Genomic DNA, 27,831 nt, shown 5'->3' on the forward strand with positions numbered 1-27,831 from the left:
AAAGAAGTTCGACGTGATTTTAAGGCTGGGATTGTTTTACTTACCCCCCCAACCTCGAATCCATGAATGGGCCATTTGTGGTTGTGTTATATTCACAAGAATCAGAAAATGATCTAAGAGAAGATTAGCGGATATTTAAATTGATTGTTTTACTAGTTTCAGTCAATGGACTGCGGTCACGCTGGATCACCACCTTGAAGGGGTCTTAGTTGAAGAAATCGACTTTAGTACTTATTCTTTTTCAAACTGGTGCTTAATATCAATTATGTAAGCTGTCAAGTGAAGGCGCATGGCTCAGTGGTTAGAGCGTCGAGCTTACGATAGTGAGGTTGTGAGCTCGAAACCCGGACCGGGCTGCGTGTTGTGTTCTTGAGCAAGACACTTTATTTCACGTTGCTCCAGTTAACTCAGCTGTAGAAATGAGTTGCGACATCACTGGTGCCAAGCTGTATCGGCCTTTGCCTTTTCCTTGGATAACATCAGTGGTGTGGAGAGGGGAGGGTGGTATGCATGGGCGACTGCTGGCCTTCCATAAACAACCTTGCCCGGACTAGTACCTCTGAGGGTAACTTTCTAGGTGCAATCCCATGGTCATTCATGACCGAATGGGGTCTCCCCCATTTAAAAGCTGTCAAGCGACGTGAACACACATACACACACACACACACACACACATTTTGTATTGACAATCGAAAGAAAGAGTACTGGAAATATATACGAGTACTGGGAATATATAGGAGTGCTAAAAATACTGGAGGATCTGTTAATTATGATTTTATTCAACAGATTCCCCTCCCAGATTCACACGCGTATTGCAGAAGTACTTCAGCTTTTCAAAGCCCTGTAAAATAACTGGGAAGTTTGGGCCTCCAGCCAAGCCTTTTGCGATACCATTAAAGCCAGGATCTTTTCAGCTCCCCTCGTGTGTGTATGTGTGTGTGTGTGTGTGTGTTTTTGTTTGTGTCTGTGCTTGCCCTCCCACCACCACTGCATGACAACTGGTGTTTGTTTGTTTACGTCCTCATACCTTAAGAGTTCGGTAAAAGAGACCCATAGAATAAATACCAGGTCTAAAAAATATATACTAGGGTCGATTCATTCGACTAAAAAATTCAAGTGCTGCACCAGCATGGCCGCTGTCCAACGACTAAAACAAATAAAAGATAAAAATATGATATACATAATATACAGACGATGAACTTCCCTACTCTTTGCAGCTATCAAATTCCTTCATAAGGCATTGATAGATCCAGGGCCATTGTAAAAGACAGTTGCGCAAGGTATCGCGCTGTAGGACTAAATTAAAAGCCACCTGGTTGCAAAGCGAGCTCTTTGAGAGCGTATTTGTTTTAAAGCTAATACTTGTTTAGCTTAATGACATCACAGGCGAACGTAAAGAATGTTAACCGCACCCCATTTCGTTATTTTTTAAATCTTTTTATTTTTTACAAAATCTCCCATTTTCGAGTACGGAGATACTGACTCTGCAAAAAAAAAAAAAAAAACAACGGCATTTTAAAATTTTAATTTCTCCCATCCACCCCGAATTCTTCAATTTTCACTTTTTCAGGGTTTTTATTTTTTTACAATCATAATCTCCGTATTTTTTCTACGTATTTCGCAAAAAAGAAAAAAAAAATTCTGAAAAAAGTGAAAAATGAAGAATTTGGTGGGGTACAAGGGGGCAATAAAAATTTTAAAATGCCTGGGTTTTTTTGCAGAATCAGAATATCCGTACTCGAAAATGGGGGATTCTGTAAATAAATAGATAAATAAATAAATAAATGAATAAATAACGAAAGTGGGTGCGGTCCACATACTTTACATCCGCCGACACCACATACCATCACATACCATCACATCCTCCAATACAATCACAGTAGTTACTACTCTTCATTGTACCAATCAACGAATATGCGGAAAATATTTCTTCCCAAATTGTGTTGAGTTGAAAACACACCAACAACACTGGGTGTGTATTTATAGCAATCCACTGCGAAAAATTACTTCAGAAGTCTTTTCCTCCACTCTACCCCCTCATCATTGTTTACAGCAATCAATAGAATCAATAATTTCCCGGGTTTTTTGTTTTTCTTTTTTTTTTTTATATCTATGACTCGGATCTCATCTCGTGTCCAGTCCAATAACCCCAAATGCTAGTATCAATACTAAAACAGTAAGTACAGTGTGCGGTATTGATTTATGTTTATGCAGAGAATTTCGATTGCCGTCTTTCTTTTCGTTGTGGTGTAGTATTCCCGGGTAACGTGTTCTCTACTACACATATACAATTATTTCTCGTCAATCCCAAGTCGAAGATAGAGATATCCCAGCCATTGATGGAAAAGTCGCTGATTGGTTACTTTCATTTCATCATCAAGTGGTCACACTTATCTTGGGTCCAAACACCACCCGTTTTCTACTTTTAATCTTCGTTTACGGATTTTATTCACTGGACTGTAGTCATACTGGGTCCCACCGTCAACGATTTAATTCGATTTTATTGACTTCAGTGCTTGTTGCATCATTACATGATTATCTCAATTAAGGAAATGCGAAGTGAGCATTTGTGTAATTTATGATACTCTAATTGGACATTAATACAACGGTGCATTACCATTCTATTACACCGGCTTTTCCCACATGTGTGTGGATGATGATGATGATGATGATGATGATGATGGACTTCCTCGTCAAGAACGGAGCTTGGGTGTCCAGTTTTTCCATAAACCTCACTATCTACTCATGGCTGAATGTTCCATAGATATGGCTACTATTTAATGATATGGATACTATTTAGCTAGAGGGAGTGCCACGTGGGGCAGCTCTTCAGTTTGCCGCCCCTTCCTCGGTCCCCTAAACTTATAGAAGCTTACACAGTAGACCCTATACAGCTGCTCACATAAAAGCGTCGTCCGGGGCGGAAAAACAGATCTTAACAAATAATTCTTTAGATTATGGTTTAGTAAATTTCAGTCAAGTCAAGGAACTAGTTTTGTTATTACTAATACCAAACACTCCCGTGTTTCTCGTTATTGCAATTGCTAGAGCTGTTAAACCGATCTGCTGACTAATAGCTACTATTTCAGTAAAATGCTGTGGGACTATACTTCATAATACAGCAGAAAAACGTATGATGTTATCTCCCCTATCTATAAAACAAAAGGAAAATGAAAAAAAACATTTGTCCTACTTCGTAGTAGTCCATGCCCCACTTGCGTATAAGAGCACAGTTAAGACGGTGTCACTGAAGAAACTAGCATGTAGGGTCTTGTCCAACTTTACTTTGAGATAATCTTTAATCGAGATAAACACCTTCCATCCTGCCCTTATTCTCCGCGTGATTTCAGCGTCCATGTCTCGGCGCATATTCATTGTGTCCTTAAGTAGACATACTCCTTTACTGCCTTGATTTCATCGCTTCCTACCTTTATTCAGTCTTGTGTTACGTCTTTGGACCGCGTGTATTTTTTTTCCATGTGGTTCAATTTAAGGCATACTGCTGAGCCATGAGTGTCCAGCTCTGTCAGTATGGTCTGCAGCTGGTCTGTGGTTTCGATGATATGTATAATGTCATCTGCGAATAGAAGATGTGTTAGTAACTCGCCATTAATGTGCATGCCATCTGTTCGATCAATGTTTCTGACGACCATTTCTAGACATGCGGTAAAGAACTTTGGAGAGATATCTTCTTGTTTGACGCCCTTCACTGCTGGGGCTCTTACTGGTGGTGACAGTAGATCTATAACTGTAGTACATCCAGAGTTCGCATCTCAGATCAGTTTGATGTATTGCGCCTTGACATCTTGCATTTCCATAGATTTCTCCACAGCATTCATCTTGACGCTATTGAAGGCCTTTTCGTAATCGATGAAAGCGATGCAAGAGGCAGCTTGTATTCATTCGCTTGCTCTACAAGCTGTGTTAGACTGAATATGTGATCCATCCCACTGTAGTTCTTACTGAAACCTGCTTGTTTCCTCGGTTGCTGGTCATTGAGGTATTTAGATTGTCTAACTACGACCTTTGTAAATAGCTTATAGAGATGAGACAAAAACATATGAAGCGGGAGTCTTTTTTAAAAATCTTTTTTATCACCTTCTTATTTCTTTATTGCCCACAAGGGCCTAAACATAGAGGGGACAAACAAGGACAGACAAACGGATTAAGTCGATTACATCGACTCCAGTGCGTAACTGGTACTTAATTTATCGACCCCGAAAGGATGAAAGGCAAAGTCGACCTCGGCAGAATTTGAACTCAGAACGTAACGGCAGACGAAATACCGCTAAGCATTTCGCCCGACGTGCTAACGATTCTGCCAGCTCGCCGCCTTTTTTATCACCTTCTTATGAACCAAAATGATAATCGACTCTTTCCGCAGTGAGGGCATTTTACCCTCCTTTAGATAGTGATTGAAGTATAGAACGAGGATTTCCTCAGTTTTTAATTCTGCTCCTTAACATCTCTGTAATGCCATTTTCCCCCTGGAACTTTGTCCACGTTCATCAGCTTGAAGGCATTTTCAAATTCACAGACTAGTAATAGGTGGCACTTCTTCCAACATGTATGACGGAGGAGAATCGAGCTTTACTGCTGAGTTAAAAAAGTTGGTGCAGGTGTTGCATGCCTCTTCCAACATCCCTTTGTCTTTTAACACGAACCCGTCTTTGTTCTTAAGCTCCATCACTTTGATCTATAGAGTGCCAACCTATAGTTGTTCCTTTTAGACTTTTCCTTTCCCCAAAAACCCATTTCGAAGAAGTTACTCTGGGTGATATACGAAGTTGCTTAATATATTTAATTCTTTATTGCCCACAGGGGAGCTAAACATAGAGAGGACAGACAAAGGGATTAAGTCGATTACATCGACCCCAGTGCGTAACTGGTACTTAATTTATCGACCCCGAAAGGATGAAAGGCAAAGTCGACCTCGGCGGAATTTGAACTCAGAACGTAGTAGCAGACGGAATACTTATTTCTTTACTACCCACAAGGGGCTAGACACAGAGAGGACAAACAAGGACAGACAAAGGGATTAAGTCGATTATATCGACCCCAGTGTGTAACTGGTACTTATTTAATTGACCCCGAAAGGATGAAAAGCAAAGTCGACCTCGGCGGAATTTGAACTCAGAACGTAGAGGCAGACGGAATACCACTAAGCATTTCGCACGGCGTGCTAACGATCCTGCCAAATCCAGTTATATCTACTTCTTCACTCCGAGTTGCCGATTGTCAAGCCTTAAGTGACATATGTAAAGATTTCGGTTATCTTTCGAACGGTGTACGTATAAGATGGCGGACATAGCGAAATAAACTTTATTGATTTGAAGTGAAAGGTAAACAAATGATCGCCAGTAGTCGGCGATGAGGACGATAGTCATCCAGCTCTTTACGTTCTAAACTTAAATCCCGTTGGTGTCAACTGTGCCTTTCATTTTTTCAAGGTCCATAAAATAAAATACCAGGCGCAGGAGTGGCTGTGTGGTAAGCAGCTTGCTTACCAACCACATGGTTCTGGGTTCAGTCCCACTGCGTGGTACCTTGGACAAGTGTCTGCTACTATAGCCTCGGACCGACCAAATCTTTGTGAGTGGATTTGGTAGATGGAAAGTGAAAGAAGCCCATCGTATATATGTATATATATGTGTTTGTCCTCCTAATATCGCTTGACAACCGATGGTCGTGTGTTTATGTCCCAGCAAAAGAGACCGATAGAATAAGTACTAGGCTTACAAAAAATAAGTCCTGGTATCGATTTGCTTGACTAAGGGCGGTGCTCCAGCATGGCCACAGTCGAATGACTGAAACAAGTAAAAGAGTAAAGAGTAAAAGAGATTCAAATACTAGGGTCAACGTAATCGACTTGCCCCTCCTCTCAAAATTGTTGGCCTTGAATCCTGCAATGAACCAGGGTCTCGTTCAGGGGATTGTTGTGCTCATTGTGACAACGGGGTAACAGGCACTCTGAGTTTAAGAATTCGGAGAAAATATATATGAAATAAAGAAAAACTGAGATGCGTAAATTTTCCTAATAGACAATAACTTAATTACTTTCAGCAGCTTTTTAATTAGAAATAAATGACATTAATTCTATATTACACAATATTGGATATATAATTAATATAAACAAACTTAAATTAATTTAAAGTTAGGCTTGTCCAAAACTATCAGGATTGTTATGAGCTAAGACAGCCATAAACTGTTGATGACGTAAATAACACACGCACACACATACACGCACGCACATACACACACATACATACCACATACACACACACACACACACACACACACACACACGTGTGGTGTGTGTTTTGGTATTCTGTTATCTACTGTGTTTGGTTAGAGTGCTGCAATCGTACATCCTAAGAGGGAACCCATGGCCACCACATCTATTTTCTTGTGGGCAGCGAAATGGCACTTCAGTTGGAGTGGCCATGGGATTCCCCTTTGTTTCCTCTTGTGGTATTCTAACTATACATAATAGAAAACAGGATAATGCCAAAGCATAAAGACTTGAAATATACATACATATGTGTGTGTGGATATATGTATGTATATATGTACAGTTACGTATATGTGTGTGTGTGTGTACATGTGTATGTTTGTGAAGATATATATAAGCGTGTGTGTGTATGTTTGTGTGTGTGTATGTTTGGCTGTGTGGTAAGTAGCTTGCTTACCAACCACATAGTTTCGGGTTCATTCCCACTGCGTGGCACCTTGGGCAAGTGTCTTCTTCTATAGCCTCGGGCCGACCAAAGTCTTGTGAGTGGATTTGGTAGACGGAAACTGAAAGAAGCCCGTCGTATATATGTATGTTTGTGTATATGTTTTTGTGTCTGTGTTTGCACCCCACCCCAACATCGCTTGACAACCAATGCTGGTGTGTTTACGTCCCAGTAACTTAGAGGTTCGGCAAAAGAGACCGGTAGAATAAGTACTAGGCTTACAAAGAATAAGTCCTGGGGTCGATTTGCTCGACTAAAGGCGGTGTTCCATCATGGCCAGAGTCAAATGTAAAAGAGTAAAGAGTATATATATATATATTCTGTTGTGTCTGGAGAGAGTCATTTTCTTTTTGTGCCTTATGATTTAACACACTCATCAGTAAAATTTCCACTTATTTCTTATTTTTATTCTCCTAAAATTTTCGTTGTATATGTATGTTACCGGTGAGTGTGTTAAATCATAAGGCACAACAGAAAAATGACTCTCCCCAGACACAACAGAATATGCTTCAACACACGAACTCATATAAAGAATCTTGCAGACCAAATCCAAAAACGATATATATATATATATATATATATAACATCCACCCTTAGTGGTTAGCCATATTTAGATGGCAAATATACTTTACATTGTCGTGCAGTTACTGTCTATACCTCGTTCAGAGATTTATTATTGCTTATATATATATATATATATATATATATAGATAGATAGATAGATAGATATAGATACATATACATACATACATACATACAATACATACATACATACATACATGCATACATACATACATACATACATACATACATACATTACATGCATACATTACATACATACATACATACACACATACATACATACATACATACATACATACATACATATATATGGCACATACATATTTTTCAAAGACAAGAGGACTAAATTATGTAAAATAGCTTTCATTCTTTTTCCTAAGACGTTAGGGCTTACGTTATAAACATCTTGGCTGTTATTTCTACCAGGTCGAATGACTTACACAGAGGCACTATCATCGGCGTGCTGTTGTTGTTGCTGTTCCCGTCGTCATTGTCGCGATATCCTGCCATGATGCCGCATCGCTACGATTTCTAATAAGAGGTTTCTTTGATTAGTCTAGTCAATAATCAATTACCTACTAGTGCCAGTTGTTGGTGATGGTACTGGAATCGGTTTAGGAAATGGGAAGTAGAAGAACCTTCCTAAAGTAGTCTCCAAAATAGTTTCGTCTACTGCAGCACCATACAATGTGCCGATGAGGGTAGGCGCGGGTGGATGTGTTTGTTCTGGCTTAATTCTTCAATTTCTCCCAGCCCAGGAAAAAAAGGTTCTTTCATTGGAGTTTAGACATCAATTAAGTAATCATTTGTGTCTGTGTATGTGTGTGTGAATGTAGATGTGTATGTGCGTGTGTGTGAATGTAGCTGTGTGTGTGCGTGTGAATGTAGATGTGTGTGTGTGTGTGTGAATGTAGATGTGTGGTGTGTGTGTGTGTGTGAATGTAGATGTGTATGTGCGTGTGTGTGAATGTAGCTGTGTGTGTGCGTGTGAATGTAGATGTGTGTGTGTGTGAATGTAGATGTGTGTGTGCGTGTGATTGTAGCTGTGTGTGTGCGTGAGAATGTAGAGGCGTGTGTAAGAATGTAGATGTGTGTGTGAATGTAGATGTGTATGTGCGTGTGTGTGAATGTAGCTGTGTGTGTGCGTGTGAATGTAGATGTGTGTGTGTGTGTGAATGTACATGTGTGTGTGTGTGTGCGTGTGATTGTAGATGTGTGTGTGCGTGAGAATGTAGAGGCGTGTGTAAGAATGTAGATGTGTGTGTGATGTAGATGTGTTTGTGATGTGTATGTGTGTGTTTAATGTAGATATATGTATATGAATGTAGATGTGTGTGTACGTATGTGTGTATGATTTAGATGTGTGTGTGTGTGTGTGACTATAGCTGTGTGTGTGTGTGTGTGACTGTAGATATGTGTCTGTGAATGTAGATGTGTGTGTGCGTATGAATGTAGATGTGTGTGTGGGGGAGGGGGATGAACGTAGACTTGTATGTGTGTATGTGAACGCAGAAGTGTGTGCGTGTGTGAATGCGAATGTAGATGTGTGTATGAATGTAGATGCTTATGTGAATATAGATGTGTGCGTGTGTCATTTGTGTGCATGTTGTGTGTGTCTGTGTATGTATGTAAGTATGTATGTCGTGTGTATATATCATGTATGTGTGTGTATGTCATGTGTGCATGTAGGTTGTGTGTGCCGTGTATATCGTGTGTCGTGTATGTATGTCGTTTGTGAGTGTGTGTATGTGTGTGTACCGTGTGTGTACGTCGTGTATGTATGTCGCGCGTGTGTGCATGTATGCCGTTTGTGTGTGTGTGTATGTATGTATGTCGTGTGTGTCTGTATGTATGTCGTGTGTGTCTGTATATCGTGTGCATATATGTTGCCTGTGTGTATGCCATGTGTGTATGTAAGGCTATATGTATAGATGTATTTTGGCATGCTTATGTGTGTTTGTAGGTATGCATGTATGCCATTGTATGTATGAATTTGTTGTGTTGTGACCCACTTCGCTCATGAATGACCATGGGTTTGCACCTAGAAAATTACCCTCCGAGGCACAAGTCTGGGCAAGGTTGTTTATGGAAGGCCAGTAGTCGCCCATGCATACTGGCCTCCCTTCTCCATGCCACTGATGTTATCCAAGGGAAAGGCAAAGGCCGATACAGCTTGGCACCAGTGACGTCGCAGCTCATTTATTAACGTGCAAGTGGCTGAGCACTCCACAGACACGTGTACCCTTAACGTAGTTCTCGGGGAGATTCAGCGTGACACAAAGTGTGACAAGGCTGGCCCTTTGAAATACAGGTACAACAGAAACAGGAAGAAATAGCGAAGGTCGTGGTGAAAGAGTACAGCAGGGTTCGCTACCACCCCTACTAGATCCTCGTGGGGCTTTAGATGTTTTCGCTCAATAATGCCCGGTCTGGGAATCGAAACCGCAATCCTACGACCGCGAAATCCACCGCCGTAACCACTGGGCCATTGTGCCTCCACGTATGAATTTGTATGCTTTTATTTTATGTTAGAACAGTGCTATTTAAAGTGATGGTCCGCGGAACGGTGCTAGTCCGCGAGTCATCAGCTGCCGGTACGCGGCCAGTGTCCAGAAAAGAAAGAAACATTATAAAATGCTTATAAAATGTTTACGTAATATTGTATTATTTGTTTATAAAATAAATATAAGATTTAAAAAATTGTCAACTTTTATTATACTCATTTACTTGTTTCAGTCATTTGACTGCGGCCATGCTGGAGCACCGCCTTTAGTCGAGCAAATCGACCCCAGGACTTATTCTTTGTAAGCCCAGTACTTATTCTATCGGCCTCTTTTGTCAAGCGATGTTGTGGGGACAAACACACACACACACACACACACACACACACACACACACACACACACACACACACACACACACACACACACACACACACGTATACATAACGGGCTTCTTTCAGTTTCCGTCTAACAAATCCTCTCACAAAGCTTTGCTTGGCCCTATCAGTAATGATCAAGGCCCTTCCAACCCCTCTCTGTCACATTCTTTATAAATAGAAAATAAATTACTGCGGTTAATTACCCTAGATAAATCATTATCTCTAATATATTTTTAGATGATGTAAAGAGGTTTAGAGGTGCTGGAGGAAACATATTCAACTTTGCTATAGGTGTAAGTATGGTTGTGTGGTAAAGATGCTTGCTTTGCAACCCCATGCTTTTGGGGTTCAATTCCACTGTATGGCAGCTTGGGCAAATTCTTTTACTATAGCCCCAAGCCAATGAAATGACTTGTGAGTGAATTTGGTAGATGGAATCTATACTCTTTTACTTGTTTCAGTCATTTGACTGTGGCCATGCTGGAGCACCGCTTTTAGTCGAGCAAATCGACCCAAGACTTAATCTTTGTAAGCCTAGTACTTATTCTATCGGTCCCTTTTGCCGAACCGCTATGTTACGGGGACGAAAACACACCAGCATCGGTTGTCAAGTAATGTTGGGAGGACAAACACAGACACACAAATATATACACACACACATACATATATATATACATATATACGACGGGCTTCTTTCAGTTTCCGTCTACCAAATCCACTCACAAGGCTTTGGTTGGCCCAAGGTTATAGTAGAAGACACTTGCCCAAGGTGCCACGCAGTCGGACTGAACCCGGAACCATGTGGTTGGTAAGCAAGCTACTTACCACACAGTCATTCCTATGCCTGTAGAAGCTTGTTTCATATATACGTATGTGTATGTGTATGCACGCACCTCACCACCACCACTACCACCACTTCACAACAGGTGTTGGTTTGTTTATGTTCTCATAACTTTGGTGCAACAAAAGAGCCTGATAGAATAAGCACCAGACTAAACAAAAAAAAAAAACAAAAAAAAAGACATCAAAGCGGTGCCTCAGCATGGCTGCTACCCAATGACTGAAACAAGTATCAGATAAAAGATTATTCTAGAAACCCAATAAAGTACAAATTGCGACTTTGCGGTCGGAAGAGCCCGACATTCTTCCTACGGAATATAATCCAAAAAACCGTCTCAGAGCACGTCTACAAACACATTCTTGTATCAAGTTAAGTTCTTTATTTGCTCCAAATTGTATTTTGTAAACATAAAGTGTATCATATGTTCTCTTGGTTTTATAACATATGTAGAAATATCAGACGTTCTGGCTGCCTAAGAGCCACAAGGATATACAATATAATACATTATATTATATCTCACAATACAAAAAGAATTAAATAGAAAAATCGCCAGGTAATCTTTTATTTATTAATTTTTTTTTTTGTTTCAGTCATTTGACTGCGGTCATGCTGGGGTATCGTCTTGAAGGGTTTTAGGCGAACAAAAACGACGCCAGGACTTACTTTTTTAAGCCTTGTATTTATTCTATCGGTTACTCTGGTCGAACTGCTAAGTTACGAGGACGTAAACACACCAGCACCGGTCGTCAAGCAAGTGGTGGTGGTGAGGGACAAACACTGACACACACACACACACACACACACACCACACACACGTACACACACACACACATCATTGTATCTCGGTATTGACCAGACAATCAGATGTTGTTATACATCGCTGATCACAATGCGCTTCACATTGTTTTAGCTTTCGAATGATGCCACCCCACCGGCTAGGCTAACGGGCCAACATTCCCCCTTGTGCAGAAGGCTAGACGGTCACAGGTTTACCCATTTACTGCTGAGTGGAATGGTGCAACGTGAAATGAAGTGTTTTATTCAAGAACACAACGCGCCACCCTGTTTGGATATTGAAACCTCGACTTAGAAATCGTGAGTGCAACACACTAACCCCTAGGTTATATATACCCATCAACCAAATCAATTCACAAAGCTTTTGCCAACCTAGGGCTACAGTAGAAGACACTTACCCTAGGCGCCTCACCATGAGACTGAACCTGAAACCAGATGGTTCAAAGTGAGATATTCTGAACCACACACACACACACACACACAAGCATGTGTGTGAAAATAATTGAGAGAGAGGAGAGAAATAGATATCTCTAAGCATCTTAATATACCGTAAATCCTCGAGTATAATCCGCATCTTTTCCCCAAAATTTAACGGTCACAGTCCCTAGTGCGTACTATAAGCAATGTCTGAGTCTCTATTTGCTGTCCGGCAATGTTTATTCAGACGCATTTTGTGATGTCGGGCGCGAAAATATCTTAAGCTAAGCCTGAAAGCAATGAAGTCATAAAAGAATCATCCATAACTTGCAGTAAGCAACATTTATTAAAATAAAAGTATTCAGAACATAGAATAACATGTAACAAAAACAAGTTGCAAACATATTTACATTCCCATATAACAGTTAAGAACATCACCATTATTGTATTAGGCATGCGCGGAAGTGTTTGTTCGACTAGGTACTGCTGGCTTAATTACAAACGACTCAAGTTAGAGAAGGGGTGCGTATTATACATAAGGTTTAGGTTTTTCAGAGGTACAGCCCCCTAAAAATTCCCTGCGTATGATACTCAAGGGCGGACTATACTCGAGGATTTACAATATAGTTTCATCTAACAGAATCACAACATTTTACTACCAGTGTGCATTTAGTGGTTTATCATATTTTCATATCCTTCAAAACTACACCCAAGTCATTCGAGTGAGAGGGTAAGTCTTGATTTACAAATACTTGGTGACCTGACTAGTGGTAGTGCTGGTGGTGCTATGAAAACAGAAAAAAAAGCACCTAATACAGTCTGTAAAGTTGTTGGTGTTAAAAAAGACATCGAGCTGTAGAAACCCGGCCAAAGCAGACATTGGAGCAGCCCTCTAGCCCTTCAGTTCCACCCAAACCATCCAACCTATACCAGCATGAAAAGAAAAGAAGAAAAACCAGATGTTAAATTATGACGACAAAATTACACTATTTGCCTGTCTCTTTCTACCCATTTTATTGTAGATTTTTCAATTCTGATAGCTATATACTTTACCAATAAATCAGGCACCAATTATTTCTAATTTTCTATGCACCAAAATTGAATTCAGCTATGAACTATCGATCTGCTGTAGATTCAGATTTGGGGACTGTAGATGAAAATAATATCGTGATTTTATGATGTGGGAGATATTTTTGAAGACTTTTTAGTAGAAGGAATAAGATTTATCGTCGTGTTGGGAAATTGCCAATCTAGTATGAGTAACTGATAAAGGGGAAATTTTAGTGAAATTTCTTTCCTCTGATATTATGTAGTGGACTTTGTTGTATGAAGTTTGCTTCTCAATTACTTGGTTGCAAATTCAGTTCCTTTTGCACAGCACCTTGAGCAGGTATCTTTGATTACAAAGCCTTGTAGTGGTGGTGGTGATGGTGGTGGTGGTGGTGATTTAGTAGATAGAAACTGAAAGAAGTCCATTCTATATATATATATATATATATATATATATATATATACAAATTGAGATAGGGGTTGTAAATGCAACCCTCCATGGGATAAGATATATCCAATATACTGCTAGTGAAGTACCCAACAAAGTTATTACATAAATGTTAATGATTGCGATGCAGTCAATTCATTTACTGTATTATATGGGCAAAGGTAAAATGATTTACCACAAATTACTAATACAAGATAAGAAAATGGAGAAATACATCTAAATCAATTACCAGATAATACTCAATCACATACATTATTAAACCACCACATAAGAGACTGTAGGGTTAAATATAAAAAGCAGAACAAATCAGTGTACATAAAGGAATGTACATAAAAAAGTGTACATAAAAGAGTAATGTTGTATAATAAGTAGAATATATATAAAAGAGAATATAAATATAAGTAAATATAAATATAAGTATAGATTACATCTTACAGCTGTTTCGGCCATGTAGATAAGTATGTCTCATTTTACCAATATTAGCCCTTTACGGTAGTTCAATATATAGATATAAATGAGACATTTACAAAAATATCATAAGGCCTCTTCGGAGATTATGTTATATAAATTAGTCTACATATATACCCACATGGGTGTGGGTGCATACCCATAATACAACATATACATATATATATGAGTGCATATACTCACACTCTTATACATATAAAGATATACAAATATATAAATATCTTATCTTGTATATATATATCTTGTATATATATATATATATATATATAATATATAATATATATATATATATATATATATATATATATATAGATATATATAACAGCACGGATGCAGCACGGATTTTGTCATTGAACAGGTCGAGGTCTCAATATTTTGGCAAAATAAATTTGAATGTTGAAGTGAATCTAACGGTTTTTGTGTTTCTTAAATGGCTTATAAACACCTTCCACGCTGTAATTGTTTTCGTTCTAGCACACGATCTCAGATCAGGTCACTTGCTATGCAAGTACATCTCCGTAATATATAATATATATATATTTATATAGGATGGGCTTCTTCCGGTTTCTATCTACTAAATCCTCTCACAAGGCTTTGTGTATATATATATATTATATATATATATATATATATATATATATGAAGGCGCATAGGCTCAGTGGTTAGAGCGTCGAGCTTACGATCGTGAGGTTGTGAGCTCGAATCCCCGACCGGGCTGCGTGTTGTGTTCTTGAGCAAGGCACTTTATTTCACGTTGCTCCAGTTCACTCAGCTGTAGAAATGAGTTGCGACGTCACTGGTGCCAAGCTGTATCGACCTTTGTCTTTCCCTTGGATAACACTGGTGGCGTGGAGAGGGGAGGCTAGTATGCATGGGCGACTGCTGGTCTTCCATAAAAAACAACCTTGCCCGGACTTGTGTCTAGGAGGGTAACTTTCTAGGTGCAACCCATGGTCATTCATGACCGAAGGGGGTCTTTACCCTTATATATATATATATATATATATATATATATATATATATATATATATATATAGGATGAACTTGCAACCATATGATTGAGAAGCAAACTTCACAGTCACTGCAAACACATCAAAGGAAGGAAATTACACTAAAATTCCCCTTTATCAGTTACTCATTGATTGGCAGTTTCCCAACACGACGATACATCTTATTCCTACTAAAGCCTTCAAAAATATCTCCCACTTCATAAAATCACGATATTATTTTTTTCATCTACAGTCCCCAAATCTGTATATATATATATATATATATATATAGTTACAAATTGAGATAGGGGTTGTAAATGCAACCCTCTATGGGATAACGTATATCCAATATACTGCTAGTGAAGTACCCAACAAAGTTAATACATAAATGTTAATGATTGCGATGCAATCAATTCATTTACTGTATTATATGGGCAAAGGCAAAATGATTTACCACAAATCTTGTATATATATATACACTCACAACATAACGAAAGAAAGAAAATGGAGAATTGTGGATGTATAAATAATTTATTTGTATGATATAATGAGATTGAAAGTTTTTTTATAAAAATAATACAAATAAATTATAAATCATAAAGCTCTAAAAGAAATGGTAGATGCCAAAATCCTAAATATGTTTCGATTCATGCCCCCAGGTGATTCGTAATTCTTAGCGTTTGGGTAGGGTCATATGCTAAGAATTGGTCATCATCTTCAACTATATGGGGCAGAATCTCATCAGGGTTTTATGAGCTTATACTGCAAAGGTTAACATATTTCTTGAAAGGATACTCTTTTACTTGTTTCAGTCATTTGACTGCGGCCATGCTGGAGCACTGCCTTTAGTCGAGCAAATCGATCCCAGGACTTATTCTTTGTAAGCCTAGGACTTATTCTATCGGTCTCTTTTGCCGAACCGTTAACTTACGGGTACGTAAACATACCAGCATCGGTTGTCAAGCGATGTTAGGGGGACAAACACACACACACACACACACACACACACACACACATACATACATACATACATATACACCACGAGCTTCTTTCAGTCTCCGTCTACCAAATCCACTCACAAGGCTTTGGTCGGCCCGAGGCTGTAGTAGAAGACACTTGCCCAAGGTGCCATGCAGTGGGACTAAACCCGGAACCATGTGGTTGGTAAACAAGCTACTTACCACACAGCCACGCGTCTGTATTTAGCTAGTGAATTATAGATGTAAGTAAAGATAAAATAAAATAAACATACAAATAACATACAAATAAAGGTAAAGAAGATATAAGATAAAAAGTAAAGAAAAATATATATGTGAAAAATTTGACCGTTAATATAAGTATCTTGAAAGCTTTACATGTAAACCCTTAGCCGTCAATATATAAAATGTATATATTTATATTTATGCATTTATACATTCGTATACATACATATATATATATATATATATATACAGGGTTGGCTAAAAGTCACCCGATAGTAAATCAAAATTCCATAAATACTATCTGTAATTCTGTATTGACACGAATGGGAAAATGTGTCCCTCGGGGACTTCAGTTTGAACAATTTTCATGATGTTTCATATTTAAATGCTTTTATTAAATTCATTCAGTTGTTGAACATAAATAAATCTTGGAATTAAACGGTTTTTGATTTACTGTCAGGTGACTTTTGGCCAACCTATATATTTGTGTGTGTGCGTGTGTGTGTGTGTGTGCGTGTGTGTACTATGTATTTACACATAAACACACATATGAGTATATTCTCACAATATATATATATATATATATATATATATATATACACTTGCATAGCAAGTTACTTGATCTGAGATCGTGTGCTGAAACAAAAACAATTGCAGCGTGGAAGGTGTTTATAAGCCATTTAAGAGTAAGCGTGTCTGTGGAGTGCTCAGCCACTTGCACGTTAATTTCACGAGCAAGCTGTTCCGTTGATCAGATCAACCGTAACCCTCGTCGTAGTAACCGACGGAGTGCCAGTTTTTTTTTATAGTTTTTTTTTATAGTTTTTTTTAAAGCCTGTATAGAGGGTTGAATGGGGCAGAAAACTGAAGTGCTGCCCCATGTAGCATCCATTCTAGCTATACCACATTCTAGCATCCATTCTAGCTATACACAACTTCTCTTTTATATATAAAGATATATATTACTGTAATAATCTCTAACATATTGTCGAGACTTTCTCCTTACAATGATAGTGATAAACTAGTGAAATTTTTGGATTATTTAATTCCCAATGAGAACCTGACATCCTCGAATTGTTTATATATATATATATATGTGTGTGTTTGGTGTGTGTGTGTGTGTGTGTGTGTGTGTGTGTTACTGTCTTTTTCTTTTCTCATGATGTGATAGCTGTAAAAGTGTGTCACCAAAATACAAGCAGTGTCGTTTGTTTTTAGTCTTCTATGTAAACATGTTTGGTCTTGAGGAAATATTACCTTCCTTGGATACAGGCGAGGATTGGCGACAGGAAGGGCGTCTGGCTATAGAAAAATCTGCCCCAACAAATTCTATCCGATCTATCTGAGTCTGGAAAAGCGGATGTAAAAAGAATGCTGAGAAGGGTGGATTGATCACATACTTAGATTGATAAACGTACAAGCTCTACACATCGTTATGTTACCACCGTTACCAGTTATACAGTGGTATAGCTAGAATGGATGTTACATGGGGCAGCACTTCAGTTTTCTGTCTCATTCAACCCCCTATATAGGCTTTAAAAAAAATATTTTTAAAAATTGGCACTCCGTCGGTTACTACGACGAGGGTTTCAGTTGATCCGATCAACGGAACAGCTTGCTCGTGAAATTAACGTGCAAGCGGCTGAGCACTCCACAGACACGTATACTCTTAATGTAGTTCTCAGGGAGATTCAGCATGATATAGAATGTGACAAGGCCGGCCCTTTGAAATACAGGCACTACTAATTTTTGCCAGGTGAGTGAACTGGAGCAATGTGAAATAAAGTGTATTGCTCAAGCACTTGACGCGTCGCTGGGAATTGAACTCACGACTTTATGATCGTGAGCCGAACACCCTAACCACTAAGCCACGCACCTTCTCATATAGGCTTATACAGCAAACACAAAAGCACTTTCACGATAAAAAGTGTTGTCCAGGGTGGAGCATACCCATCCTCGCTAAGCTACTGCAGTTAGAAGCAATTTTAGTTGAATTTTTTCATTTGATCTCGGATATCTGTGATGCATCGGGGCGAGTGCCAGGTATGAATGAAGTTCTGCAATTATTGGAGAAGATAACATTTAAATAAACTGAAATAGCTTTTCTCTGTGCATGGAAATAAATTACTCTTTCCCAGCAATATTTCTGAATGCAAATGTTGGAATTCTCCCCGTACTTTTTACCACCAGTTTTATATACAATAGAGGGATATTTTTTTTTCTTTTTGATAAAGAATTGATAAAGCAAAATTTTTTTTTCCGTGTCCTCTTTGTTCTCTCAACCAGTTTTTCTGTTGTTGCTAAACCCACTCTTTTCAGCTTTCATCTCTCTCTCTCTCTCTCTCTCTCTCTCTCTCTCTCTCTCTCTCTCTCTCTCTCTCTCTCTCTCTCTCTCTCTCTCTCCCTCTTCCTCTCCCCCTCCTTTGTTTTGTTTACCTCTATTGTTTTCCATCTCAGCTTCTCTCTCTCCCAACTATCCTTCTTCGCCGCACTAATTTATTCTCTCTCCTTCCTCCCCTTCTCATTCTGATTCTGATTTCCTATGATTCTAATTCTAATTCTACTACCAACACATTCTTTTCTTGGAACTCTATTCTGCTACCTGCTGCTTCATTGTCTGTCGTATCTGTCTCTCCTTTCAAGGACTAACAACGCCGAACGATCTATTCTCCATTTTCTATTTAGTGTTATACATACACGTTTGAGCCCATCTTTGTTAGTTTCCTTTTCACTCCAGTTGAAAGACTTTTTACTGTTTCGTTCTCACTTCGTCCTGTGTTCTCTTTGTCTTGACAAACTAATTATTTTGTATCCTTTGCATTTGTTTAATAGATCTAAACATCTCTTGTACCTAATTTTATGTAAAGTTTTTTACACTTGTAGTTGTCCTGTCTTATTGTTTCATCCTTTTGTTGTGTCCTGTTCTCACAAAAACGATTCCCATGTCACATTTGTTATAAATTTATTTACACTCTGAAATAAGTAGCCTTGTTGATAATTTGCTGAAACAGCCTTAATTTTCATTGAGCAGCTGATGAAGGGAGAGTAGTATACATCTTTGTGGGGTTTTTCTTATGTGCATTTTTGCTGTGTGTACACAATTTTTCTATTTATGTGCACACATACACACACTCATCCGCATGCATACACAAAACATTCTGCCTACCTGTCATTGAGGGTGCGATTTTTTTATGTGTATATGTATATTTATGTATGTATATATGTGTGTGTGTGTGTGTGTGTGTGTGTGTGTGTGTGTGTGTGTGTGTGTGTGGTGTGTGTGTGTGTAAATAAAACAAAAACACAATAGAGGACATTAAAACATTCGGACAGATAGACGATACAAAGGCAGACAAGAGAAACAACAATTAGGACAGGCAAAAAATAAAAAAAAACACGTGTCATTCGTGGCTTTCTTTCCTCAGTCAAGTTCCAGAAGTCACAACCGTTTCGGGCAGTTAGATTTGAGATGGTCCGATTTGCTTGCCCCCAAAAAGTCTAAGCTATATATATATACGTAAAGAGAGAGAGAGAGGGGGTAGATAGACAGACAGATAGATAGATAGATAGATAGATAGATAGATAGATAGATAGATAGATAGATAGATAGATAGATAGATAGATAGATAGATCCTCCTCATCACCATTTAACATTTTCTTTTGCATGAGATGAAATTTGAAGCAGGTTTTCTATGGCAGGATGCCCTTCCTGTTCTCAGTCCTCACCTATTTCCAATCGTGGTAATATTTCCCCAATTGCTGCTCATTTGCTTTTCCATGATGTCAGAGTATACACATACATACACCACCTTGAGGATTTTGTAGTCAAACGAATCGATACCTAATATCTTTTTAAGCCTGGTAAGTCATGGCCATGGTTGACACGTGTATGTTATGTATATATATAAGGTGCAGGCGTGGTTGTGTTATTAAGAAGCTCACTTCGCAAGTACTTGGTCTCAGGTTCAGCCTCACTGGATGACACCATGGGTAAATGTGTTCTGCTATAGCCCCAGGTCAACCAGTTCTCTGTCAGTGAATTTGGTAGACAGAAATGTGTGGAAGCCTGTCGTGTGTGTGTGTGTGTGTGTGTGTGTGTGTGTGTGTGTGTGTGTGTGTGTGTGTGTGTGTGTGTGTGTGTGTCTGTCTGTCTGTGTGTATGTGTCTTTGTTTGCCACTCCCTTCTGCTTGACTGATTTGTTTACATCCCCGTAACATAGCAGCTCAACGAAAGAAGCTGATGGAATCAGTAGCAGTCTTAAAAAAAAAACATAAATACGGAATTGAAATGTTCAACTAAAACACTTCAAAGCGATGCCCCAGCATGGCTGCAGCCTGAAGTCTGAAACAAGCAAAAGAAGGTAAATGTGTGACTAGAAATGGTACTTACATTCAGAAAAGACTGTTTCCTAATATTTATGCTAACTCTACAGTCATGCAAGCATGTTTAACTTTGAACAAATAGGCATAGGCGTGGCTGTGTGGTAAGACGCTTGCTTCCCACCCACATGGTTCCAGGTTCAGTTCCATTGTGTGACACCTTGGACAAGTGTCTTCTATAGCTTCGGGTCGACCAAAGCTTTGTGAGTGGATTTGATAGACATAAGCTGAAAGAAGCCCATCATATATATATATATATATATATGATGTAATCTTCACTTCCCTGAAGAGAAGATTACATTGTGTTACACCAGTTATTCCTTTGGAATAATATCAGTGAAATCTTCGAAACATATGTCGGAAGCAAAAGTATTTGAATTACACCTGCGTTAAACTCCATTTATTTATTTATATATCATACAAAAAATTCTACGTAAACCCGAAGTTTCTACCTTTAAAAACATCACCTCTTGTGTGATTTTTTGCTACCCTGGTAACAATTTATCTATTTTTTCCGTGTTAATTGTTAACAAGGAAAAAATACACTCATCTATTTATATATATATATATATTCTCTCTGGCTAATTCCCAACAGGAAGGTCAGTTGGAAAGCTACTCTTGCGCTTCAAAGGCAAACTAAAAGACAATCTGAAGTGATGCAACACTCCCTTTTCTTCCTGGGAAAACAAAGCATCAGAACACAGGACCTGGCACCAGTCTTGCTTCTCCTCGGTTCAAAGATTTGAGCAAAGTTGGATCCAACATCGGAACCAACTTTGTGCAAGCATGAAGGCACTCTGACAAAACGCTGCTCCTCTAAATGGAAACCTTACCAGTCATTGTGGTTTTGTGGCACGAAGCAAAGCAGGCCTCAGGAGACACATTCGTGTCCATAGAACATGATTATCGCTTTATTTAACTGAATCCCCATTTGTCGTTCACGACGAGAGAATCCATATATATATATATAACGAGTGTATGTCTTTGTGTCTGTGTTTGTCTCCTGCCACCACTTGGCAACCGGTGTTGGTGTGTTTGCATCACTGTAACTTAGCAGTTCGGCAAAATACCGATAGAATAAGTGCTAGGCGTTAAGAAAAGAAATTACTGGGGATGATTCATTCTACTAAAAATTCTTCAAGGTGGTGCTCCAGCATGGCCGCAGTCTAATGACTGAAACAAGTAAAAGATAAAAAGATAAAATACATCATAATTTTACTTGTATGCATCCTGCCAGCTACTGACTCCACTAGATACAAGAAATAGTGACCAAAATCCCCTTAAATCACACCTTATCTCTGATATAAAATCCGTTCTGTCTGTCTCTGTGTGTGTCTTATAGGATCTCGAGCATTCTCCATCAGATTGCGCTCAAATTTGATATGTAGATACCGACGGTATCCGGGCGTGTATAAGTTTTGAAAAAAATTATAAAAGTCGATTCCAGGTGAGAATACGATCGATAAAGCCGTGGGAACGTGCATTTGTACGCGCAAGTATATCAGCACCGTCCATTGGATGGGGGACGTTTTGCTCGTTGTCTTATAAAAAGTAAAGAACACATTAGATAACATGATTGTAGAAAACAATTTTTAAGATGATAAGATTATAATCGTTGAAGTTCTTTAATTTCTAGATCTGCTTGATTAGGGTTGATCAAGACTAAAGAACCAGAACAACAGATGGTATTCTTAGATATCAGAAGATATCAGAGCCAAATGAGTAAATTTAATCTTAGTCTATTTGTATAATAAATAAATAGACTTTTAAAGCCTAGCCAGGCTCATGGGCCCGGATTCCCGGTTTCAATGGCACATGTGTTCCCTAGCTGGACAGGACGCCAGTCCATCGCAGCCTTACTCATTTTTGCCAGCTGAGTGGACTGGAGCAACGTGAAATGAAGTGTTTTGCTCAAGAACACAACGCGTCGCACGGTCCAGGAATCGAAACCACAATCTAATGATCATAATACTGACACTCTAACCACTAAGCCACGCGCCTCCACAGTCTATTTGTATATAACAAATTACAAATACTGACAGTATAGAGTTTGAAAACGATATTGTGGTTACTTTTCCAAGGGGTCAAGTATTGAGTTTTCATTTGAAGATTGAATCGGAATATTGTTTTCTTTCATTTTTAACACTTTTGCTGTATATCGAAAAATTTAAACAATTGGTCTTTTCTATGGTTCTTAGTAAACTTTTACCATTATTGTAAATTAAAGTTAAACCCTTCAGCATTCAGATTATTCCATCAAATCTAATATTCCTTTATACACATTGCTTTAAATTAATCATGTATTATCTTGTAGCTTTGTGATTTTGATAATGATATCATCATCATCATCATTCAACGTCTGTTTTCCGTGCTAGCCTGGGATAGAAAGTTTGACAGTAGACAGTAGATAGCAAGCCGGTGAACTGCACCAGTCTCCAATTGTTGTAAAGTAGTTGGCGTTAAGAAGGGCATCCAACCATACCAAAAGAGTGCACTGGCTGCTTTGCATGTGGCACAAGCATGAGGACTTTTACATGGTACCAGCAGGGTCGTCAAGTAGCTTACAAGACAAAGTAGGACCTGTGATTGACTTGTGATGTGATTGCAAGACCTTTGATTAACCTTTGATGTAATTGTCAATTTTTAGAATGACATGGCAGGGCAGGTAAGAGGCTAGATCTGGTCAGTTTGAAAATGAAACAGGTAGATTATTTGAACCAGATTTGGCTGGTTTAAACTTTAATAGTAAAAAAAAATTACGCATTATTTTAAAACAGTTGTTATCTAACCGAAATCAAGGAACCAAACCAAGAATTTACTCTTACTATCCAACCCTACTCAGAATCTGGGGTGCATCTTGTTACTTGCATGATTTGGGAGCGCCAGTTCAGACTGTTTGGTCATGTTGCTCGTGTTTCCAATTTAGACCCTGCTTACCGTGTTCCCTTCACCGAGCATCTTGTTGGGTTGATGGCTTATGTTGGTCGATCACACACCACATGGTCACGGTAGATGAGCTGGCAGAACCACTAGCACGCCAGGCGAAATGCGTAGCCGTATTTCATCTGCCGCTACGTTCTGAGTTCAAATTCCGCCGGGGTCAACTTTGCCTTTCATCCTTTCGGGGTCGATAAATTAAGTACCACTTACGCACTGGGGTCGATGTAATCGACTAAATCCGTTTGTCTGTTCTTGTTTGTCCCCTCTATTTTTAGCCCCTTGTGGGTTATAAAGAAACGGGTAGATGAGGAGGTATCTTGTGGAGGTGGCTGCTTACTGGGACTCTTTTCAACGGGTCTCTCGGGAGGACCCAGGAATATACCAACAAATGATGACTGCAGCAATGTGCTGCAGCAGTGCATGCTCCCACATCTGAACTATCCAAAAAAAAAAAAAAAAGAATTAATGCAGAAAGTTACGAGGACTAATGTTGTTCACATTAAGTACTTTTCAATCTTAATAACAAACAATCTTTTATGCATAAATATAATTATAGATTTATTTTGCAAAATTTCTGATGTGAAATCGTGTGTTGAAACAGATATTGTTGTATTTAGGAATGGTCATTTTGCCAGTTTAGCCAATAAAAACACACGCACTATATATTTGGTGTTACTTTGCTTCAGCGTTATTTATTTTTTACATTAATCTTAATCTTATACACATACAATAGGAATACAAAATACAAAATTGTTGACCGTTAGTAAGGAGAGACACACAAATAAGAAAGAAGAAAGCAAAGGACCACTGATGCGGTCACAGGAGTGTGACGAAAGAACTCTGGCCGAAATAAGATTAAGATTAATGTAAAAGATAAATAACTCTGAAGCAAAGTAACGTGTGTTTTTATTGGCTAAACTGGCAAAATGACCATTCCTAAATACAACAATATAATTATGGATGTAAAATTTTGGGCTGAATTTTAAAACAAAGCTATTTTTCTTCTCTGTTTTTAGCCTATAAAGAGTTTCCACCGGACTTATTCACAAATGAACAGCGATATCATGGTGCTATGGTTTTGCATTTTATTTTGGGTTTATATATGTTTTATGCATTATCAATCGTATGCGATGAATATTTTGTGACATCTCTCGACAAAATATGTCAGGTAAGTAAATTTTCTGCTGATTTCTGTTGCGTTAAATATGACGCTAACATTTTTGTATCATATTTGAGTGCCATATACACATACATGCATATAGACACACATAGACGCATAGACACATACACACGTGCACGCCCACACGCGCACACAAAGTTAAATTATGCAAATAGAGATAAGAATTATTATCTAATTAACTCATTTCCTGTATTGAATTACAAATCTATTTACTGATATCTCATTCTAACATTTTTAGCTTGAGAAATGGTTTCATATATATAGAGAGAGTGAGAGATAATGCTGGAAATAAACTAAGACCTCTCGGGCTAGATACATAAAATATACATACATTATAGGCACAGGAGTGGCTGTGTGGTAAGTAGCTTGCTTACCAACCACATGGTTCTGGGTTCAGTCCCACTGCGTGGCACCTTGGGCAAGTGTCTTCTACTATAGCCTCGAGCCGACCAAAGCCTTGTGAGTGGATTTGGTAGACAGAAACTGAAAGAAGCCCGTCGTATATATGTATACATATGTATGTGTGTGTGTGTATATGTTTGTGTGTCTGTGTTTGTACCCCCACTCACCATCGCTTGGCAACCGATGCTGGTGTGCTTACGTCTCCGTAACTTAGTGGTTCGGCAAAAGAGACCGATAGAATAAGTCCTAGGCTTACAAAGAATAAGTTCTGGGGTCGATTTGCTCGACTAAAGGCAGTGCTCCAGCATGGCCGCAGTCAAATGACTGAAACGAGTAAAAGAGTATACATATATACGTGTCAATAGAGGGAAGACAAAGACCAGAGATATTCAGACGATGCGCATTCATATATAAATATATCGATATTTATATATTAACAGAGCAGATTTACACAGAGGGCAAAGACACAGAAAACTAAGGGAAGGAAATATGGTATTTCAGATCCGACATCTGTTTCTGGGGGCTCGGAATTACGTAATAATGTTGGCAGATGCAATTCGCAAAAATTCTAGAATCTAGATATCATTCTCTCCACCTTGATGACAGTGGCCGGATTCACCTAATGTTTATATACATTCGTCACTCGGTGTATATTCTTGACTTTTTGCAAGCTACATCTGCCGATGTTATTACGTAATTCCGAGCCCCAGAAACAGCTGTCGGGTCTGAAATGCCATACCTTCTCCCCTTAGTTCTCTGTGTCTTTGCCCTCGGTGTAAATCTGCTCTGTTAATATATAAATATTTATATATTTATACAGGAATGTTCATCGTCTGAATATCCTCAGTCTTTGTCTCTCTAGCTCAAACGATTTTATTTGTTCAGTTGCATCATTATCTCCATATTTGCTCACATGGCTTCCTCTTACAGCCGTTCTTTACCCCAACAGACTTTAGTCCTCGGTAAAGATTTCCGCTTGTAACTTCAAATCATTTGTGCGCAAATGTTTTCTGTATTGGGCGTCTCTGGATATCATCTCTTGACTCTCTCTCTCTCTTTTTCTCTCTCTCTCGCTCTCTCTCCCCCCTCTCTCTCTCAATCTATCTATCTATCTATCTATCTATCTATCTATCTATCTATCTATCTATCTATCTATCTATCTATCTATCTATCTATCTATCTATCTATCTGACTGTCTATATATATATATATATATATTTCAAAATTTGAAACCTGTATTCCCTCCGTCTCCCCTCTCTGTCTGTCCGTCTCTCTCCCTTTCTCTTTCTCTTTCTTCCTCTCCCTTATTCTCCCCGCTCTCTCTTTATGTGTGTGAGCATATTTCTTTCTCTCTGTACGAGGAGAGAGAACGTGCTTATGTCAATTATGTTCAATTAATAAACTGTAATCTCTCTCATTCACTCATTCACTCACTTTTTCTTTCACTCACTTTCTCATCCTCTTTCACTTTCTTTCTCTCTCTCTCTCTCTCTCTCTCTCTCTTCCTTTCTATCTATATACGTGTGTTTGTGCGCGCGCGTGTATTTATAAACAATGATTATGTCATAATATAATCATATAATGCACTTACGAATACAAGCTGTGTGTGTGTGTGTGTGTGTACGTGTGTGTGCATGTGTGTATGTGTATGTGTCTGTGTGTGTTTGTTTTTGTGTGAGAATTGTACTGGTTAATGCACTGAAAAGCGAAGATGATTTCTTAGCCCGGCTGTTGACCTTTCACCACAGATGTTGCAATAAATGCCTCTTCTTAACTAATTCCAATTCAAAGTTTTTGGTATTTTCCATTTTGTACAGACATGTCAATAGACATATATGTCTGTTTTCCAACCTATTAATAGAAAGACATTTACTGCAGGATTAGCTGGTATGTTATTTCAAGAGGCCAAGATTTATAAAGATGCTTCGGCTTCTATGGCTATGAAAAGTTTTGGTACACTCGTTTTGGTGCCGCCTGCTTGGCATTGCTGGTTCAATACTCTTTTACTTGTTTCAGTCATTTGACTGCGGCCATGCTGGAGCACCGCCTTTAGTCGAGCAAATCGACCCCGGGACTTATTCTTTGTAAGCCCAGTACTTATTCTATCAGTCTCTTTTGCTGAACCGCTAGGTGACGGGTACGTAAACACACCAGCATCGGTTGTCAAGCAATGCTAGGGGGACAAAGACAGACACACAACACACACACACACACACACACACACACACACATATATATATATATATATATATATATATATATATATATATATATATATATATATATATATATATACATATACATATATACGACAGGCTTCTTTCAGTTTCCGTCTACCAAATCCACTCACAAGGCATTGGTCGGCCCGGGGCTATAGCAGAAGACACTTGCCCAAGATGCCACGCAGTGGGACTGAACCCGGAACCATGTGGTTGGTTAGCAAGCTACTTACCACACAGCCACTACTTATTTCATAGTCAGACGTTTTAATGTTTTATTTTGATATGTCTTGTGTCCAA

The 27,831-nt window shown here is 38.7% G+C and overlaps 1 protein-coding gene and 1 long non-coding RNA gene across 4 annotated transcripts in view; one reads left to right on the top strand and one right to left on the bottom strand.

The window, feature by feature from the left end:
* Positions 1-27,831, top strand: part of LOC115217169 (sodium/potassium/calcium exchanger 4-like) — a 217,029-nt gene that overhangs the window by 114,062 nt on the left and 75,136 nt on the right. For all 3 annotated transcript variants that reach the window (XM_029786794.2, XM_036507716.1, XM_036507718.1), the window contains exon 4: positions 24,747-24,898. In XM_029786794.2, coding sequence (XP_029642654.1) covers positions 24,747-24,898 — 152 coding nt within the window. The remainder of the gene's footprint in view (positions 1-24,746; positions 24,899-27,831) is intronic.
* LOC118765488 lies at positions 716-15,393 on the bottom strand. The gene is made up of 3 exons (XR_005001353.1): positions 15,383-15,393; positions 11,094-11,106; positions 716-914 (listed from the first exon to the last, which is right to left on the bottom strand). It is a non-coding gene; the product is annotated as an uncharacterized LOC118765488 (long non-coding RNA).

Source organism: Octopus sinensis, linkage group LG11 (genome assembly GCF_006345805.1).
Source record: "Octopus sinensis linkage group LG11, ASM634580v1, whole genome shotgun sequence".
Taxonomy (NCBI): domain Eukaryota; kingdom Metazoa; phylum Mollusca; class Cephalopoda; order Octopoda; family Octopodidae; genus Octopus; species Octopus sinensis.